Source organism: Lissotriton helveticus, chromosome 7, assembly GCF_964261635.1.
Source record: "Lissotriton helveticus chromosome 7, aLisHel1.1, whole genome shotgun sequence".
Lineage (NCBI taxonomy): Eukaryota > Metazoa > Chordata > Amphibia > Caudata > Salamandridae > Lissotriton > Lissotriton helveticus.
Window position 1 is genome coordinate 1581912200 of NC_136068.1, and position 14813 is coordinate 1581927012.

General features: G+C 44.2%; 2 protein-coding genes across 2 annotated transcripts in view; one reads left to right on the forward strand and one right to left on the reverse strand.

Annotated features, from left to right (window-relative positions):
• LOC144770521 (excitatory amino acid transporter 2-like) overlaps window positions 1-14813 on the forward strand; it is a 712365-nt gene that overhangs the window by 89047 nt on the left and 608505 nt on the right. The window lies entirely within an intron of this gene.
• Window positions 5697-8485, reverse strand: LOC144767397 (uncharacterized). The gene is made up of 2 exons (XM_078650845.1): window positions 8462-8485; window positions 5697-8238 (listed from the first exon to the last, which is right to left on the reverse strand). The coding sequence occupies exon 2, from the start codon at window positions 6711-6713 to the stop codon at window positions 5697-5699; it is 1017 nt and encodes a 338-aa protein (XP_078506971.1). The 5' UTR covers window positions 6714-8238; window positions 8462-8485.

The window sequence follows — 14813 nt, forward strand, 5'->3', positions numbered from 1 at the left end:
AATGACTGTCCAAGAGAAGTCATTGGGGGTGTGGTTATGGGTGAGGAAATGGTCTGTAAGTTTGCTGATATTTTTGCCACATCTTATAGTGCTCCTATGTTCAGTCATACGTGTCCTTACTTTCCTGGTTGTCATGCCAATGTATCTGAGGCCGCACCGGCAGGTTATAAGGTACACCAAGTTGGATGAGTTACAGTTGGTTAACTGTCGTTGCGTCCAGACTTTGCCTGGTTCTAGGTCCAGAGTTTTTGAAGGGGACGTAATGTGGCACACACTGCAGTTGTTGCAGGGGTGGTGGCCTGTGACTTTTGGAAGTCCCCAGATGTTGACTAAGGTATTGTCGTTGGTGTTTACCTTCGGCAGGGGTCTGGTTTTGACTAGTTGGTCTTTCAGATTGGTGGCCCTTCTGTATGCGAAGCACGGTTTTTCCCAATTCCTGGAGCCAGAATTGATGATCTTCCAGTTGCGTCGTATGATGTTGGATACCTGGTTGGATGCTGTGTTGTAGGTTGTCACACACGTCAGTGTGGGTTCTTCCTGCTGTTTTTCATAGGTTTCCAAGAGTGCTTCTCTGTTCTGGTTCCTGGCTCTTTTGCAGGTTTTGTTTATTATCCTAGACGGATAGCCGCGTTCTTTTAGTTTGTCTGTAAGGTCGTTGGCCTGTGACTTGTAGTCCTGGATGCTGCTGCAGTTACGTCTGATGCGTAAAAATTGCCCGTAGGGTAAATTCTCCCTTAGGTGTCGGGGGTGGAAGCTGTCAAATCTGAGTAGGGAGTTCCTTGCTGTGGGTTTGTAGAAGGTGCTCGTCACGAGGCCTCCATTCTGGGGTTTTATGTTTAGGTCAAGGAACGCCAGTTCAGTTGCACTGCTGGTGCTGGTGAAACGTAAAAAGGGATCTTGAGTGTTGATCCAGGTCATGAAGGTGTCCAGTAGTGCTTGATTGCCTTCCCATATCAGTAGCACGCCGTCGATGTAGCGACGCCACATTTTGATATTGGCCAGGAAGGGGTTGGATGGTTGTTGTATGTAGATGTTCTCAAAGTGTGCTACATACAATCCAGCCACACTGGGAGCAAAGACACTGCCCATGGAAGTACCATTGGTCTGAAGGTAGTAGGTGCCTTCGTATTCAAAATAGTTCTCTTTGAGAGCCAAGGTGGCGCAGTCCATGATGAAACTGCGGGGGGTATTGTATTCCCAGGGGCTCGCCATGAGGACATCATGTAGTACCTTTAGTGTTGCGTCCTGTGGCAGGCTGGTATAAAGGCTCTCAATGTCTAATCCTACTAGTAATTCAGAACTGGGGTTGAACGTGATGTTTTGAATTACATTGAGGAGGTGTTTTGTGTCCTTAATGTAGGAAGGAGCTTTTTGAACCAAGGGATTGAGAAAAAAGTCACAATAGCGTGAGAGTGGTTCCAGTAGTGATTTGATGCCAGATACTATGGGTCTGCCCGGTGGTGGGGTGACACCTTTGTGTATTTTTGGGACTATATAGAAATACGGTGTTTTGGTATTTCTAGGGCATAGGTAATCAGCCTCTTGTTTGGAGATTAGTTCATTTTCTTTGGCATTTGTGACCAGGAGGTTGATGGTGTTCTGAAGTGGCTCAGTTGGGTCCTTGCTAAGGCGTTTGTAGTTCCTGGTATCGCCAAGGAGTCTCTTACACTCCTGGTCGTAGTCGCTTTTGTTCATTAGAACTATGCCGCCACCCTTGTCAGCGGGTTTTATTACAAGGGTGGGTACATTCTGTAAGCGTTGGATAGTGTTCCTGTCTTTGTTGGAGAGGTTGTTGAAAGTCTCTTTTTGTTGAAGTTGTTCCACTTCCGTGTACACCGCCTGTTCAAATGTCAGGATTTCTACAGGGATACTGCCTGGTGGGGGGGTAAAGGTGGATTTTGGTCTGAGCCCTGTTTCATTAGGGGCTTCTTCCCTGTCATTGATGGTAATGTCTTTCTTCTCAAAGAATGCTTTTAGTTTTAACTTCCTGAAAAATTCAGCAAGTTCAATGTGGAGACGAAAGGTATCCAGTCTGGTAGTAGGGACAAAGGAGAGTCCTTTATTGAGCACTTCCATTTCGTCCATGGTGAGTTGCGTGTCAGATAGATTGAATACGAGGGGGCATGAGGGTCTTATTTGCTTGTTCCCGCCTGCTCCTTTGTCTTGTTTCTGGTGTTGGAACTCACTGGTTCCGCTTCTGGTGCCCATTGAACTTGTCCCGGGTTCCGCCGCTTCCCCCTGCCTCGTCTGCCCTGTGATAAAAAAGGGTATAGTTGATTTTGATTTCCCTGAAAGAAAGGCATGTTTCCTGGGGGGGTACAGTTGTGGGTAACCGAAAAATGGGGGTGGTGGATTGGCAAAGTGCGGTGGCGGTGGGCCATAGTTATAGTTTTGGTGGCCCTGCCATGGTTGGGGCCATTGTTGTCCTCGTCTGCCTCTGCCTCTGGATTGGTTGGATCCTGTGCTGGAATTGCTTGAGGCGCTAGAAGTGGAGCTATTGTCTGTGGATTTGTTGGGAGGGGTGTAGTCATCATCAGAGTATGGGTAGGTTTTAGAGTAGCTGAACCTTTTAAGATCTTTTTCGAATTTTTTGATTTTGGTCTGAGTTAGATAGTCTTTGTAATCCGCTATTTCGCGGTTCTGGTCATCAAGTATTTTCTTAAAACTTGTCAAGGTGGCTTTGAAGTTTGTCTCTGTCGCCTGGATCTCAATCAAGATGGCGTCTGATAGGCGTTTGGCTGTCTTTATAATGATAATTAGCCAGTCCCTGGTGCAGTGCCAGGCGATCTGGGCCCAGTCCTTGCGAAAGGTGGCATCATCTAGGAATATTCTTGGCGCGTTTGTGACCAGGAGGACAATGTCTGTGGTCTGGAAAACAGACTAGCGTCATGATAGTTGAAAATACACTTAATAGTTGAAAATACACTTAATCGTGCACAATTCATTTAATAATAGAATGCTATACCCACGTATAATTTTTATAGAAGGATTGTTTTTCAAAAGTAGGGCTTTTCAGTGTCAAGCAGAAGTGGTATTAGACACTAGTGCCATGAACATAGACAAGGTCTGCGGTCTGGAAAACAGACTAGCGTCATGATAGTTGAAAATACACTTAATAGTTGAAAATACACTTAATAGTGCACAATTCATTTAATAATAGAATGCTATACCCACGTATAATTTTTATAGAAGGATTGTTTATCAAAAGTAGGGCTTTTAAGTGTCAAGCAGAAGTGGTATTGGACACTAGACTGGTTTGTTCAAGGTGTCTGGGTCTTCCACGAATCGGTGGGGAAATTCTATTATACAATCATCAGGACTTGATTGAGAAAATTGACAAAGTATTTTTGCAAATGATCAATACATGTTAAGTGACATTAGCTAAGGGGGACCAGACGTAAGGTACACATTCTTAACAGGTAGGGAGGTTAATGTGGAAACTCTCACTGCCTCCTAAGGCTACTACTCAGCCTGCAAAGGAATCAGTAAAAATGATGCCAGGGAATATTATCGTTCATCCCCAACACGTGGGTTTGCAAGCGATTCACCCATCTTTGCTCCTTTTCGAAAAGGATTTGTTCAGCATTAGTGTCTCTGTCTTGAAGCATCTCAAGGACTGTCCACCTGAGGTCGTCACATGTGTGGCCTGTTTCAACAAAGTGGGCACATAATTTCGTTGTGTTCTTTTTTAGCCTCACATTACTTCTGTGTTCTCCAATGCGGATTTTCACCTTCCTGCAGGTCATGCCTATATATTGTTTTTGGCAGGGACAGGTGATAAGGTATATCACGTGGGTCGAGTTGCAATTTGTGTGATAGCGTTGGGTCCATAGTAGTTGGTCAGTCAATTGCAATGTTTTTGTGTTCTTAGTGAATTTGCAGACCCCACACATTCCGCAGGGGTGATGTCCCGTCATTGGGGCCATATTTAGGTCTCTGATACTAGGTGGTGGTCGTTTTTTCAAAGGTCGTGTGTGGACCAACACATCTCTGATGTTTTTTGTCCTTTTATTGGCAAATCTCGGCTTCGGCCAATTATAAGAGCCCGAGGTGATGATGGACCACTTTTTCTTTATCAGTTTTTGGACCTCATACGTTGCTGGACAGAAGGTAGTGACGCAGGTCACAAGGTCTTTGACTGGTTCTTTTTCAAAGGTCTGTAGTAGGCAGTCGCGTGGTTGATTGTGTGCCCGTTTTCTGCACTTAGAGATAACCCGAGGGGTATAATCTCTGGCTTGAAGTTTGTCACTTAGAATTCGCGCCTGTTGTGTGTAATCACTGGTTTTACTGCAATTTCTTTTATGTTGCAAAAACTGGCTATATGGTAAATTGTCTCTTAGTGGTTGAGGATGATAGCTCAGGTACGACAAGAGGCTATTTTTAGCAGTGGGCTTAGTGTATGTCTTGGTTTCCAGTTTTCCGTTATCACAGAAAAGCGTCAGGTCCAGAAAGTCAATGCTTTTGTTGCTCGCTGTAAACGTGAACTTCAACCACCGATCCTGCCCGTTTAGCCAATCGATGAACATCTGTAGATCTTGTTTAATGTCCCAGATCAGTAAAACGTCGTCAATATAACGTTTCCAGTAGAGTATACTGGAAACGAATGGATTTAGGTTGTTGAGAACGCAGTTTTTTTCAAACTGACTGACGTATAGTCCAGCTACCGAAGGAGCAAAGGCACTGCCCATAGAAGTTCCATGGCATTGTAAAAACAGTTGTTTGTTGTACTCAAAATAGTTCTCTTTCAAGGCCATGTGACAGCATTCCAAAATAAAATGGCGAGGAGTGTGGTATGTCCAATCTTCTTGGAAGAGTAAATCTTCTAGCATTTGCATAGTCTCGTCCTGAGGTAGGCTCGTGTACAAGGATTCGACACCCAAACCCACTAGAAGCATAGTGTTTGGGTCGAAATCTCTATTTGCAATCTGTACTAGAAGGTCACGTGTATCCTTGAGGTATGTTGGTGTCAGTTGCACAACAGGTTTGAGGAATTGGTCAGCAAACTTGGACAACGGTTCCAGTAGGGACCCAATGACCGAAACTATTGGGCGACCGGGTGGAGGGAACTTATTTTTGTGGGTCTTCGGTAGGGAGTACAAGAAGGGGATTTTTGTAGATCTTGGTGTTAGATAGTCAGGTTCCTTCTTCGAAATCCACCCATTCACCTCCGCGTGTCATGATCGCTATAGTGTTGGTAATCCTCTCGGTGGGGTCAGAATCAAGCCGTTTATAGAAAGTTTCATTAGAGAGCAGCGCAAGGCACTGTTGGTCATAACCTTCTTTTGTCAGTATGACAACTCCCCCACCCTTGTCCGCGGGTTTGATGACTATATTGTCATTTTCTCTCAGCTCAGTTAGAGCTCGGCGTTCATTTCTGTTTAAATTCTGGAATACTTTTTTGTTGTGGTCCAAGTTGTCAATGCCTTTCAGAATCGCTTGTTCGAATGCTAGGATTTCTAGTGGGACTGCATTAGTAGGGGGTACGAATTTGGATTTTCTCCGTAGCGTGGTGTCTCCTTCGTTACATTGAGTAGGTGATCCATCAAAGAATGCTTTTAGTTTGAGAGTTCTACAGAATTCGGATAACTCACACTTGAGTTTGAATGGATCTGAAGGAGGAGTTGGAACGAACCCCAGGCCTTTGCTCAGGATGGTCACTTGGTCCGGTGTTAGAGGAGCCCCTGATAAGTTGACAATCAGAGAGTTTTTTTGTTGGTCTCCGACTGTACTGATGCCATACTCCTTGTTTGTACGTTGGGTAGATGATCTTGCCAGGTCAGATTTTTCTTCTTGCCTCTTGGTTGGTTTTGGCCTTGGCCTAAAAAAGACTGCTGTGTCTGATGTGAGGTACTGGCCATCGGCATTGGCATCATCTGGTTTCCCATCTGTGGATGTTGATCCATGTTGGAATTGTAAGGGTTCATCCATCCACCAAACGGAGGCATGTACTGTTGGAAGAAGGGCATTGGATTTCCTTGGAAAAAGGGTGGTTTTTGCCATCTATTGCCTCTGTTTCCTCTATTGTTTCTGTTGCCTCGTCTTGGTCCTCGGTATCTCGGGTTGTAACTGCCTCTTCTTGTGGTTTGTTGTTCATAGCTCCCCTCCGATCCATTAGATGAACCACCCGTGGAGTCGGCATCAGAACCGGTCTCTGCTACCGTGTAGTCTTCCTTAGAGTAGGGGTGCATACGTTCCTGGCTAAACTTTTTGACGTCTTTAGCTAGCTTTTGTAATTTGTTTTGCATAAGAAACTCTTGATTTTCTTCCAATTCTTTTGTAATCTCGTCTAATCTTTTCTTGTAGATGAGAGGATTGATGTTTCTTTTCAGTTCTTGTTCACAGGTTTGTATCTCGGCCAATAAAGCTTCCGAGAGTCTTTTGGCTGTCTTAACTATCAGGACTAGATAGTCAAGGGTACATTTCCACGATATAGATGACCAATCGCGACAAAATGCTAAATCATGTAAAAAAAATCTCGGGGCATTTGATATCCATAGGCCTCTAGGAGCAGTTTTAAATCGTAGATACTCAGTCATGATAATACCATGAATGGCAGTTCGTATCTGTTCTCTTTTTTTATTGGACAGAGTATCCCAATCATCTGTTTGCGCAATCGCTTCAGAGAGATCCGAATTTTGAAGCAGAGGCTGCGCTGCTAGGATCTCGTCGATGTCGCTTCCGGTGAAACTCAGACCATTATTTCCCTCCATCATTCACCACTCGAAGTTTGCAAAAAAACACTCTATCAAGCTACTATCTAGGATTATAGCGCGGATAGATTTATTCCCACAGCTGTCCGCTGCTTAAAGACATTCATCAAAGAAGAGGGATGAGGAATTCTTGTCCCGTTCAGTTCCCCAGGGATAATATTTTGATTAATCAATGAGAAAAGGACACTTGTATCTACACGAACCATTGGTTCGATTTGACAACCCTCATAGACACTGAAGATTGTAACGATGCGGTATATTTGTTTTTCCGCCCCTCATCTAGCGTCATGGCATAGTCATTGGGTGGTCAAAGGTAAAGTATGCCTGCCTCACCCGAGGCACCTCTGGAAGGTGTAGAAGTGTCCAGAGATCAGAAGTGGTACTTCCAAATGGAGAGGAACACAAGGTCAAACTATGAGGGAATTAATAAAAAACAGTTTACACACCAAAGGCAAATTTATTCGAAAAGGTGAGAACTGTTGGCTAAAAAAAGTTGGGTATATTCGATAATCGTGTAACTAGATTATCATATACGGTTTGTTGATAAAAGTCGACATGTTTCAGCTCCTAATGGCCCAGCCGGGTCTGTAGAGCTTTCGTCAGGACAAATACAAGCAAGGGGGAATTTACTTACACAACTTGTGCAGTATTCATGTGCTTAGGCAATCACAGATTCATTTTCCTGTATATTGGAAACACAAAACACAACATCATATTGTTCATATATGTAAAATAGGCATACTGGACTGGCCAATTGTGTCACAGTCTATGACACACTATTCTTATTAAAAGGTGCCAATTTACCAAAGGTGCGTAGTAATAAATGCACACAAACTATATGTGGGCGGTGAAGAAGGTAGAAAAAGTGAGGGAAAACAAACTGGTTGTGGTCTCAATCGGAACGCGAACAATCAAGTTTCTATATATCATTTCTTTGTTGTGACGCTAGGAAGCTAATGGTAACCTGTGTCAGTCTGGCATATATCATTACCATGCTGTTACTGGCATCGATTATAATAAACACTTGTTGTGTGGTAAGCATTTATATATAATAAACATTTTGTCATTCTCTGGTGGTCTCTATAATATACACGGTTTCTCTGTGTTCTAAGTTTTGTAGTCTATTCTGTTGATGACTAGACTACATTCTAAGCTGAATGGTAATGGCTATTTGGTGATACTATGCCTCTAATACATATTTAAATTATTTTAGGGACTACGCGCTAAAATACCTGATTGCTCGGAGAAATTCTCCTCTTCAGGGTGCTTAGAGCCGCTAGCAGACGTGGTCTTGGCTGCAAACAATAGACACAGTACGTGAATTTCCTAGTTAGCCAGAGGGGCCCAGCGAGTGTTGGGCTGGGAGGCTTATCACTTACCCACGTGTATGTCCGTCAAGTGCCTGTGCTGACTCTGCCCCTGGAAGCGCCGATCGCGGGCAGAGCAGCATCTTATGACGTTGTGCCATGAAAATAGACAATGTCTGTGGTCTGGAAAACAGACTAGCGTCATGATAGTTGAAAATACACTTAATAGTTGAAAATACACTTAATCGTGCACAATTCATTTAATAATAGAATGCTATACCCACGTATAATTTTTATAGAAGGATTGTTTTTCAAAAGTAGGGCTTTTCAGTGTCAAGCAGAAGTGGTATTAGACACTAGTGCCATGAACATAGACAAGGTCTGCGGTCTGGAAAACAGACTTGCGTCATGATAGTTGAAAATACACTTAATAGTTGAAAATACACTTAATAGTGCACAATTCATTTAATAATAGAATGCTATACCCACGTATAATTTTTATAGAAGGATTGTTTATCAAAAGTAGGGCTTTTAAGTGTCAAGCAGAAGTGGTATTGGACACTAGACTGGTTTGTTCAAGGTGTCTGGGTCTTCCACGAATCGGTGGGGAAATTCTATTATACAATCATCAGGACTTGATTGAGAAAATTGACAAAGTATTTTTGCAAATGATCAATACATGTTAAGTGACATTAGCTAAGGGGGACCAGACGTAAGGTACACATTCTTAACAGGTAGGGAGGTTAATGTGGAAACTCTCACTGCCTCCTAAGGCTACTACTCAGCCTGCAAAGGAATCAGTAAAAATGATGCCAGGGAATATTATCGTTCATCCCCAACACGTGGGTTTGCAAGCGATTCACCCATCTTTGCTCCTTTTCGAAAAGGATTTGTTCAGCATTAGTGTCTCTGTCTTGAAGCATCTCAAGGACTGTCCACCTGAGGTCGTCACATGTGTGGCCTGTTTCAACAAAGTGGGTACATAATTTTGTTGTGTTCTTTTTTAGCCTCACATTACTTCTGTGTTCTCCGATGCGGATTTTCACCTTCCTGCAGGTCATGCCTATATATTGTTTTTGGCAGGGACAGGTGATAAGGTATATCACGTGGGTCGAGTTGCAATTTGTGTGATAGCGTTGGGTCCATAGTAGTTGGTCAGTCAATTGCAATGTTTTTGTGTTCTTAGTGAATTTGCAGACCCCACACATTCCGCAGGGGTGATGTCCCGTCATTGGGGCCATATTTAGGTCTCTGATACTAGGTGGTGGTCGTTTTTTCAAAGGTCGTGTGTGGACCAACACATCTCTGATGTTTTTTGTCCTTTTATTGGCAAATCTCGGCTTCGGCCAATTATAAGAGCCCGAGGTGATGATGGACCACTTTTTCTTTATCAGTTTTTGGACCTCATACGTTGCTGGACAGAAGGTAGTGACGCAGGTCACAAGGTCTTTGACTGGTTCTTTTTCAAAGGTCTGTAGTAGGCAGTCGCGTGGTTGATTGTGTGCCCGTTTTCTGCACTTAGAGATAACCCGAGGGGTATAATCTCTGGCTTGAAGTTTGTCACTTAGAATTCGCGCCTGTTGTGTGTAATCACTGGTTTTACTGCAATTTCTTTTATGTCGCAAAAACTGGCTATATGGTAAATTGTCTCTTAGTGGTTGAGGATGATAGCTCAGGTACGACAAGAGGCTATTTTTAGAAGTGGGCTTAGTGTATGTCTTGGTTTCCAGTTTTCCGTTATCACAGAAAAGCGTCAGGTCCAGAAAGTCAATGCTTTTGTTGCTCGCTGTAAACGTGAACTTCAACCACCGATCCTGCCCATTTAGCCAATCGATGAACATCTGTAGATCTTGTTTAATGTCCCAGATCAGTAAAACGTCGTCAATATAACGTTTCCAGTAGAGTATACTGGAAACGAATGGATTTAGGTTGTTGAGAACGCAGTTTTTTTCAAACTGACTGACGTATAGTCCAGCTACCGAAGGAGCAAAGGCACTGCCCATAGAAGTTCCATGGCATTGTAAAAACAGTTGTTTGTTGTACTCAAAATAGTTCTCTTTCAAGGCCATGTGACAGCATTCCAAAATAAAATGGCGAGGAGTGTGGTATGTCCAATCTTCTTGGAAGAGTAAATCTTCTAGCATTTGCATAGTCTCGTCCTGAGGTAGGCTCGTGTACAAGGATTCGACATCCAAACCCACTAGAAGCATAGTGTTTGGGTCGAAATCTCTATTTGCAATCTGTACTAGAAGGTCACATGTATCCTTGAGGTATGTTGGTGTCCGTTGCACAACAGGTTTGAGGAATTGGTCAGCAAACTTGGACAACGGTTCCAGTAGGGACCCAATGCCCGAAACTATTGGGCTGAAGACGGCTGAAATGCCAGAAACCGGTCCTCGGAAGCTTGTTTCCGGTCCAGGGAAGTCATGGCTTGGCAGTTCGGGCTGGACTGTTCCCATGAGGCACAGGGTCAGACTGATTTGCATATGGCCATGTCTGAACTGGGGTGGCAGAGTGGGCTAAAGAACGGTGATGGATTAAACCCAGATCTGTTGACTGGGTGTTGACTGGGTGTGAGTGTTTGATTGGTTCAGATGCTCCATCACCACCCCCTTTTGTAACACTTTGTTCGCCCTAAGTTGGCAGGGTATGCTCAGGCGTGAGTCCCTTGCTCACTTTGCCACTGGATTCAAGCAAGCCGGGCAGAAGACGGCTGAAATGCCAGAAACCGGACCTCGGAAGCTTGTTTCCGGTCCAGGGAAGGCATGGCTTGGCAGTTCGGGCTGGACTGTTCCCATGAGGCACATGGTCAGACTGATTTGCATATGGCCATGTCTGAACTGGGGTGGCAGAGTGGGCTAAAGAACGGTGATGGATTAAACCCAGATCTGTTGACTGGGTGTGAGTGTTTGATTGGTTCAGATGCTCCATCCATCACCACCCCCTTTTGTACCACTAAAATAAATGTAAAAGCATAAGGTGAATTAGATGCTGAGAGAATGGAAACCCGAAAAATACCCCTGTAAAACGAGAAACAGATATGCTTGTCTTAGCGACTTTGAAACGCCAGAAGGAACCGATAAAGCCAGCCAGTCCTAAAGAAATATCACAAGTGAGGAAATAGTTTTGTGGATTAAAAGCCAGACGCAGTATGTCACTTGTGCGCAAACCCCAGTGTCAATTAATTTTAGGCAAAGTGACTAAACTCTGAGTTAATACGTTATGCGTGTTCCGTGCAAGTAATTCACCGAAGTAACAGCTTAGTCCAAAAGTGCAGCAAAGTTGTGATTGTTAAACGGGAACCCGACATGCGCTGTAACCCAAAAGAAAACGGACCGTTCAGTGTGGTTACTGTCTGTGCGTCCACAACCTTAAATAAAGGATAAAAGGAATTACATTGAAAGTAATGTGTAACAAAATATGTTTTGAAAAAGGAAATTGAAGGTTACATTAGCAAAGCACTATGCCATTTCACAAGTAACAACTAAAATCATCCGTTCATTTAGACCTTTAGGATTACACTAATCCAGTTTGCTTTTCCAAAACAATTAATGCTGTAACAACCAATTTTTGTTGTCTCTTTCTTCCTTCACTGGCACGGTTTCTAAAATTAGAGACCTTACTTAACTGACATTGTGTTTAAATTTTGTGAAGTGTGCTTCTACAGTTGATTTATGGTAGTGGTTGCTTATATTGCTCTTGTGTTCAGTCAGTCCAATTTTTATCTTGCACTCCGTTTTTCCCACGTATACAAGACCACATGGGCTTTTTAGCATGTATATGACGTTTTTAGAGTCACAAGTCGCTGTAGTGTAGCGTTTTATGGAAGTTCCTTTCATGGGGTGTGTCATGATATCACCTTTGAATATGTTGTTAGAATCTCCGCAATTGAGACACAGATTAGTCCCATTGTGTGCCATAGGTTTGGTGGATTTGTTTAAACATTTGTTTTCGGCAACTTTGCACACAGAACACTTTCCGGGGAGAGCAGGGACTCCAGCCCCGTCGACCATCGAAGAGATTCCATCAGCTGTTTAACATAGAATCCCATAGGAGAGTCAATACTAAATTGATGGATAACTGGTCAAAATCGAGTGGCCTGGTGAACCAAGTTAGGCTCCATTTGCCTCCGGAAGCTACACCACTAGTTGCAGTTCTCACTGGGGTACCCTCCCTTAAGGCAAATACAAGAGAAACTACAGAAGATTTAATTTGTAAAGTTAAATTTTGGTGCTCAAGACACTCTGAGGGAGGCCCAATGGCGTCTCTCCATATCACAATGGCCAGACGCGTTGATTGGGTTAGCCACTGTCCTAGAAATATTGAGGAAGATTGTGTGGTGGTCAATTTTGGCAAGAAGGATGTAGCAGGTTGGCTCTTCGGGGATAAACATCATGGTGATAAGGGGGGAATTAGTGCATTTCGACTGGGGGTGTTTTACCCACCTAAAATGTTTGAAAGGTCCAACAATCTATTGACATCTTTAGGGCCATACCCAAGAGGGAATAGACAAAAATTGGACAATAGGCCCACGTTCATTGAGGATCGCAGCTTAGTTAGCGGAATCCTTACAATCCCTTTAACTTCGTGGGGTACCAGGGGAGTTGGCTCGGTTACCAGTGGTGTGGAAACATCAAACAGATTTGACTTACTATCTCAGTTACCCAGGTGCAGGAGGAGAATATACAGAGGGAGCTGACAATCGATTTGCCACAATCATGTTTGTTATATGAAGTTGGACTAGTAAAAATACTTAGCTGGAATATTGCTGGGTTAAGAAACAAAATGGAGGATGCTAACTGGATTACTTTTTTAAAAGACTATGATATTGTTGGGCTTCAGGATTCATGGAAAGTAGATAGTTCACTATGGTTATACGGCTTTACTTCCTATTTTGAACCTTCTAGACCAGGGGTACTCATAGTACGGCCCGCGGTCCGGTGGCGGCCCGGCAAGCCTTCCTGAGCAGCCCGCGGACATTGCAGACACCTGTGTTTAAAATTAAATAAATTAAATAGTGTTCGCAAATACAGCCGCAGCAGTGCGGACTCAGACTCTGCTCTGTGGGGGCCCGGGGATTCCAGTGATTGTCACAGAGGAGCTGCAGGGGCCTAAGAGGTGAAATTCAACAAAGCCTAATTAGCATGTAAATGGTCTTTTAAAGACCCATGAAGTACTTGGTGGGCTGTGTGAGCGCGGCCGGGGAAGCTGTCTCAGCCCAGGCTGAGGGCTGACACACACACACAGGTGAGAGGACAGAGACCCACTCGAAAGGAGCCACTCTTGACTGGATCATCTCCAAGGATACCACCGTCAAGCTCACCTCGATAGAGCCCTGCGACTGGTCTGACCACCATACCATCACCTTTCTGTTACCCAGCACACGCAAGACAAAGACACCACAACAGATACTCCCAAAGCGCTGGGTCAGAGACACCAAAAACCTAGACATCAACATGCTTGAGATCCGCTGCAAAACAGACCTACCACCCCCCTCCCACATCACCTCGGTCAGTGACCTTAATGATCACTATTCGACTACCATGTCAAGCATCCTGGATGACCTAGCCCCTCTTAAACTAAAAAGAACTCAAGTCAAAGATACAAACCCATGGTTCACTGGTTCCCTCAACAACGAGAGAAGATCCCTCCGACAGCATGAAAGAACCTGGAGACAGCACCCCTCAACAGACCACCTAAAACTCCTTCGCCAGGCCAGAAATATCTACAACAAGAACATCGCCAACTCTAAAAAAGAATTCTTCAGAGCGGAACTAGGAAACGCCCAGAATAGACCGCGCAAACTCTTTGAGATGGTTAAACTTCAATCGAACAAAATATCCAAAACAGTGAAAGAAAACCCCAAGTCTCTCATCTCCTCTCAGGCTTTCTCCACTTTTTTCACAAACAAAATCAAAACCTTAGATACTGAACTTAAGGCTGCCTCCTTCCCCCCCCCTGAACTTTGACCCTTTGCCTCCTCCGTCCTTGCCACCACGACTCTTACCAAAGAATTTAGCTCACTGGTCTGAGTTTGCATCCTATGACGAAATCTCTGTCGCGAAAATCCTGGCCTCCCTGAACCCTAACAACCACTTTAATGACCCGCTCCCTTCAAACTGTCTCGCGACCGTTACCAAATCCATCATCCCCAGCTGGACTGCAATCATTAATGCCTCCCTACGACAGGGCTCAATACCGACCTCGCTGAAAACAGGCCAAGTCATACCCATTCTGAAAAAAACGCCGCTGGACCCAGCCTCCCCAGACAACTTCAGACCAATTTCAAACATCCCGCTCCTGGCGAAAGTGCTGGAAAAGTGTGTTCAACTACAGCTTAGTCACCACATCAACAAATACCATCTACTGGACGACTGTCAATCAGGTTTCCGACCCGGTCACAGCACCGAAACCACCATGCTCCACATCGTTGATGACGCTCTTCAAGCCCTTGACCAAGACAAAACCTGTCTCCTGATCCTCCTTGATCTTTCATCGGCCTTCGACACGGTCAACCATGCGATGCTACTCGAACGCCTCAATCTCAGGATGGGACTAGATGGCATAGTCCTCGACTGGTTCAAATCCTACCTCCAAAACCGATCTCAGAGTTTTTTAGTCAATGGCGAACTGTCTGCTCCTTCCGATGTCTCGGTGGGAGTCCCTCACGGATCAACATTGTCCCCTACCCTCTTCAATCTCTATCTGGAACCCCTGGCCGAAGTCCTGGGCAATGCAAATATCTCCTTTCATATGTACGCTGATGACACTCAGATCTATATAAAAATCTCATCTC

What these genes read in the sequence shown, in the direction of transcription:
- LOC144767397 (XM_078650845.1), bottom strand. Translation starts at nt 6,713, where the DNA reads ATGATGGAGGGAAATAATGGTCTGAGTTTCACCGGAAGCGACATCGAC.